Genomic DNA, 5903 nt, shown 5'->3' on the forward strand with positions numbered 1-5903 from the left:
TAGATAAAAAAGCAATTTATTACTGTTTCAAGATTATTGTAGATAATATAAAATTTCTCACGATAGGTTGTGGTTTTAAAAAATATAGGATAAAATATATTTGAATTATCATAGTTGTATATTGGCACGGGTGAGATGGCACGCTACAGCTAGGCGGAGGCCACGCTCCGGTCCTCGGTATGGGAAAGTTACGATAACCATTCATAACGCTTGAATGAGCGAAACGCCCGCGCAACTCGAGCTTCGTTCGACCCCCGCGACATCTGTCTCTGCGCAGATTCAGAATCACCGTTGACTGAATGTATTGATATGACGTACTTATTATACATTATTATCATTTTTAAAACATTTATGAGAAATACGTAATACCTAATTACATCCGACGAAAATAAAAATGAAAGTATACATACAAATTATTTAAAATAGATTGAAATGTTATTAGTAACTAACAATGTTCGTATTGATGTATTTGTTATATAAGAACTCTTTCGATACACGTTCCGTTTTACTATGTAAAAACGCGCGAAACATTCCAATAATATAACATTATCGCACACAATTTGCATCATGTGAAAGAGACAACAGCTCCCGCTCATTATGGCCCATAATGGTACTGCATCGGTATTTTTAAATGGGCCTTTTTTTGTACGAAACTTAACTGCGATTTTTGATTTCCAATATAGTAAGGAATTCGCTCAATTTTTATATGAAGGTCATCGCATAAAAACTAATAATTGTAAACGTGGTATTTAATAAATGTAGGTCTGTAGGTCATGCTATTCATATACATACTCACAAGGAAAAAATCTTTTATGATGGCACAAAACGTCTGATTTTTTTACTTAGAAATTACGAAATATTGTTTTGCTTAAGTATTTAAAATCAAGTTATGTCCGATCTAAAGTGTATTGAACCCGGCGCAATGTCAGCCTAGTAGGTCGATGCGTCACCGTCCTACGATCGGGCGATGTAAACGAAAGCATTCTTTACAACAAAAGGAGCTGTGTCCGCAAACGTCGCATAAATAATTAGACAATAAGCAGGCAGGGCAAGAAATCAGTAATTTGTATCGCGCCGAGATAGGCGGAGCGATGAGGGAGACGGGTGCAGGCGCGCGCCGCGGCGCGGAGATGTGGCAACGCGTCAGGTGGAAATGGCGCCGGGCTGTTCTCCGCCGAGGACGACCGACCGCCCCCACCCCGTCACCGTGCCCCCCTGTCTCCTTGCCATACACCCGCCGCTAATCCTCACCCGAACACAATCTGATAAAATTCGCGCCAGCTACGAATGTTACGCAAAGCGACTCCACACTACAACACGACGATAATGAATGACCCGATCGTTTCTTTATACATAAACATTTCGACTATCATAAATTATGTCGCAGTATTGAACTGAACGCAGCTGTAAGAATGCAAGTAATAAGAAAGTTATTTCCTCGACCTGGCGAAACTAGTCTCGCGAACGCATTACGGTCCGCGTTACGGCCTGGTGAATTCAAAATGACCTCTATGGGCCTGTGGCTTCTTGTGGCCTCGCTTACTGAATGTGATGACATTTTGTGGGTTAGCAACACGACATGACTCCACTGCTTGGGATATGATGCCAGGATGACTAACGGTCGAGCGTCATAAGCCGACTAAGCATGTATTCTTCCGTACATAATATTTAACGCAATTGATCGATTTCATTACCGTATTACAATTAAGGTGAATTTTGTATATCAGTACCGAATAACGATAATTGGACCGTTGATCATCGTGAATTTATTGTTGACTTACAGCGGAACGTTCAATACAATGTCGTAAAATAGACGCACACAATAATAGTATTACTATAATCACAAGGATTTCGAAAGAAAAGTACCTACGAGTTCTTTCATCAATGTAAAAGTGACTTACCAAGGCGAAGAAGTTTGTGTGGCAATCCTCGAGACTTGCACCGTTTGTTTGGTGATTTTGATGCGTCATGGTAGTCCGGGACACTTCATTTTCATTTCACAACACTAAAAACTGATTCAATCTTAAAGAAACCACTCAAAATCTTAAAATCATCACCGACATTTAGTGAAGTTTTCACCTTTCAATGGCGACTGGAAAATGGCGGATAGGAAACAACAACCCAAGCCGACGGTAGCGCACATAGCGGTAAAAATAGGAACTACTTTCGTTCAGAAATCTGAATACGTTCCATTTCTAATATCATTTATAACATTAAGATTATTTAACTTTAGATTATAAAAAAATATATTTGTATATTAAATATTAATTACATTAAATATTGATCGGAATTTTAAATAAAGAAATCAAAAAAACAAAAATATCTCAAATATAATTGGAAGTTTCTGTACAACTCGTGTTTCTAAATTGAGACGTAAATAAGGTTGTCAAATTTGAAGAGTTCTAATAAAATCGGATTATTTTATTATTAAATAAAAAACTTCGCCAATATTGTTTGGAAAGAATTTATTGAGAGTTTTTTAACAAGCAATTGTTAAAAATTATAAAATAATGTTTAGAAATGTGTTGTCTACGACTGTTAAAAATTTTCAGGTTATATCTTATTGCCATCGAAGTGATATAATATTTAATTGTTTTTAAATTTATCTTACGAATTTATTTATTTCAGGTAGTAGCTATTAGACATAAACAAACCAAATTACCAAAAATAGACAAGAAATTACAAGCTGCTGCAGAATCACTTGCTGCAAGGGGGTAAAAAGTTTTTCGAATTATTTATTAAAGAAATTCCATACTATTTCAATTAACCAGATAATAATGTACTTTAAATATATTATTATCTCGTTTTCTTTATTAACATTAACGTTTTTCAATTCTCAACAACTCATATAATTTATGAAATAATGTAATTATAATGTAATTACAGATTTCTTCGTCCAAATAAACCATGGGACCCACCGGCAGAAATAGACAAAACTATACTTAAAATATGCGCTGATAATGGGCTGAATACTGAATCAGAGTTTGATTCCCTCGATGTTAAATACACTGTTTTGAAGGCTTGTTTTGATGAAACAGGACATGGCATTCCCAATTCCTTGTTACATACTATTGAGACTGTTGGTAAGTGACTTTTAAACCAATTTTTCATACAAAATTATCTTTATAAGAGGGAAAACATAGTTTATATTTTGAAAATATAGTACATTATTTTAATAAGTAAAATTAACTTTTTATCATTCCCTTCATAAAGTATGGAATGAACACATAAAGAACATATGGTAATTGTGATAATTTATAAATGTCTGTGAATAATTGAACAAAGTATATTTTGTTGTTATTAATAAGGATGGAAAAATAATTCTGTAAAAAATTAATTGCATATATGTATTAGCTCTTTTTATTTTTTATACTTTGCTTTATTAATAGCAGTGTTTAAATTATTTCAGATGATTTGAGAGAGTTTTATGAGACACCAGTAGATACATCAACTCCGTTTGATAGCTTGAAGAAAATTGAGTTACCAAAGAATTTGCACGTACAAGAAAATTATGTCAGATTCCATCCAGGTAATATATGCTTTGTATGTAACAGAGTTTTATTTCACATATGTAATTTAAGTATATTAAGATAAGTAGTGAATCTCTGGAAAGTTTGAATTAAATTATTATATCAGTTGATCTATTACTAATAAATACATTTGTTTCAGATACTGACACCCTCTTCAATGGAAAATCAGTATTTCCAAAGAGTTCTACAATTGTATCCGGCTTAAAGACAAGAAAGAAGTTTGCAGGCTACTCTGCTAAGAGATCCTGGCCTTAAGAAGAAAGTTAATAATATATAGATTATAGATAGCTTACATTAAAAATAAATATAAAATAAATGATGAAATATTATTGAATTATTTATCTTTCCTAATATGGTTATTTTTAACTATTATAAGTTATAAACATTAATGATATGTTTGATTGTTATTTAAAATTATTGTTTATGTAAAAATAAAATGTTTATTTTTCCACAGATTTTGCCAAGCCACTAAAAAGGCTTGAATTAATTTTTCAGCAAAAATTTGCAACATACATATTCTCAGATACCTCTTATGACTATTTATTTCATTAGTATATCTCTTTTGAATAGAGAGTTATTGCTATTAACATTAAAAAAAAATACATTATTAATTTTATGTAGGCATTTATATAATTTTTGGCCACCTACTTTTATACAGCCTATATGGGTGAATTTTCTTCTGAGGAGTCTCATACACCATTGATTGCTTATTTGTGATGTGCCTGTCCTGGCATGGCTATGTAGGTTTTCTAATGATCTGCACCATTTATCTGTAGCAGCTCTTATAAATAAAAACTGGGGATTTAAGATCAATGAATGTGGAGGTCACATTGGCTCCATTCATTCAATCTACCTGATATAGTATGTTTTTTTTTAAATATGCAATAAAATGAATTATTTTAGCCATTTAGATTCCCTAGTCATTCAAAAGGTCCTTTATTCTTTCATGTAACATTTCAGTCCAATATCTTATTTTAAATTTGTATTGTGACCTATTTTCAAATTTGTAAAAGTTGTATTTTAAAAATGATAAATAAAGTATGTATATATTTTCATATTCTTGCGACATAGAGTGGAAAAGTGACATATAAATTCATGTACAGGTAAATCGAAAACGAGTCCAGTAAAACAGTCAAGACGTTATCTGGACCCGTGTTGAGAAATTTGAATGACGCATTAAATTAAATTTTTAACTTTGAAGTCCTTCTTTACTTGATTTTTTAGCCCCTCTCGTTTATACTTGTTACATAGCTAAATGATTATCTAACACAAGTAAAAAATCGTTTTGCTCACTGGTTTCTGTCTTAAAATTTATTTTAAGTTTATTTCCGAGCATTTAGTTTTGATTAATTTAAACAAGTCATTTTATTACTTATTGATGCCTAATGTTTTTTTTTTCGATGTTAAGTTACAATTTACTATGTGCAATGACAACATAAACATAGTATAGGGACATTTTGTTAGTTACATTTACACCTTTTCAAAAATAATGACCGTAACTGAATATTTCCAAGGATTGAATAATTAAATATAATATATAAATAAATGTTATAATACATGATGACCGGACTTTCGTTAATAAGTTTTTTTTACTAATAAATTAATTCAAATCATTCCAGTGCAACAGCAGCCTCTCTATTAGTACTTAGCGTATAATGAAAGAACAAGAAAAACTATAACGTATAATGAAAGTATAATGTAATATGAACTGAACTGAAAGTATAATGTGAAATGAACGTAATACGTATAATGAAAGAAAAAAAAAAGAATAAAAGATGATATTCATTTATTAATGGTTGTAGTGTAAGATGAATAAAACACTTTTTTCTTAAAAATAATTTGTTTTGTCTGATATAAATCATTTCATCTCAAGATATTTAATTTTATTATATTATTACATTAATTACAGAATGTGTGTTGATATGCTTAAAGTATTAAAAGTTATAAATGAATACAAGAAAGGTATTGATTCGAATAGAAATGAGAAAAAAGCAAAAACATTTAGGCAAGAAGATTTTCAACATTTAACAACAAAGAAAAATAATATATATATAACATTTTACAACACACGATACGTGCGTAAGGTTTTGTTATGTCTTTTTTTCATGATTTCGTCTTATTTCTTCTCCTAGTAAAACCGTCGGCAGACGTTACTTACGATAAATTTTTTGAAAGCTTTTCTGAAAGTCGCTGCATTTTCTCGAATATGTTTCATGTATATTTCTATTGAAACAAAAATGTTTTTACATCTTAAATACTATTTATTGATATACTTCCATTACCTATATAAAATTCTACACGAAACGTAAAACTTCAATATTTTGACAAGAATTTGACATTTATACGAAATATTTTGACAATAAATGTCACAAT

General features: G+C 31.1%; 2 protein-coding genes across 2 annotated transcripts in view; one reads left to right on the top strand and one right to left on the bottom strand.

The window, feature by feature from the left end:
* LOC124533708 (mediator of RNA polymerase II transcription subunit 13) overlaps positions 1–2109 on the bottom strand; it is a 58860-nt gene extending 56751 nt beyond the window's left edge. Inside the window, exon 1 of the mRNA XM_047109156.1 lies at positions 1902–2109. Coding sequence (XP_046965112.1) covers positions 1902–1970 — 69 coding nt within the window. The 5' untranslated portion in view covers positions 1971–2109. The remainder of the gene's footprint in view (positions 1–1901) is intronic.
* A 249-nt stretch (positions 2110–2358) lies between these two features.
* LOC124533586 (39S ribosomal protein L50, mitochondrial) lies at positions 2359–3859 on the top strand. Its single transcript, XM_047108964.1, has 5 exons — positions 2359–2552; positions 2629–2714; positions 2887–3083; positions 3410–3529; positions 3670–3859. The coding sequence occupies exons 1-5, from the start codon at positions 2511–2513 to the stop codon at positions 3783–3785; spliced, it is 561 nt and encodes a 186-aa protein (XP_046964920.1). The 5' UTR covers positions 2359–2510; the 3' UTR covers positions 3786–3859.
* The last annotated feature ends 2044 nt before the right edge of the window (positions 3860–5903 follow it).

This window comes from Vanessa cardui, chromosome 11 (genome assembly GCF_905220365.1).
Source record: "Vanessa cardui chromosome 11, ilVanCard2.1, whole genome shotgun sequence".
In the NCBI taxonomy this organism is placed as follows: Eukaryota; Metazoa; Arthropoda; class Insecta; order Lepidoptera; family Nymphalidae; genus Vanessa; species Vanessa cardui.

What these genes read in the sequence shown, in the direction of transcription:
- LOC124533586 (XM_047108964.1), top strand. Translation starts at nt 2,511, where the DNA reads ATGTTTAGAAATGTGTTGTCTACGACTGTTAAAAATTTTCAG. An exon ending in GAATCACTTGCTGCAAGGGG is followed by an intron (nt 2,715 to 2,886) that starts GTAAAAAGTTTT and finishes ATGTAATTACAG; the next exon opens with ATTTCTTCGTCCAAATAAAC. An exon ending in ACATACTATTGAGACTGTTG is followed by an intron (nt 3,084 to 3,409) that starts GTAAGTGACTTT and finishes AAATTATTTCAG; the next exon opens with ATGATTTGAGAGAGTTTTAT.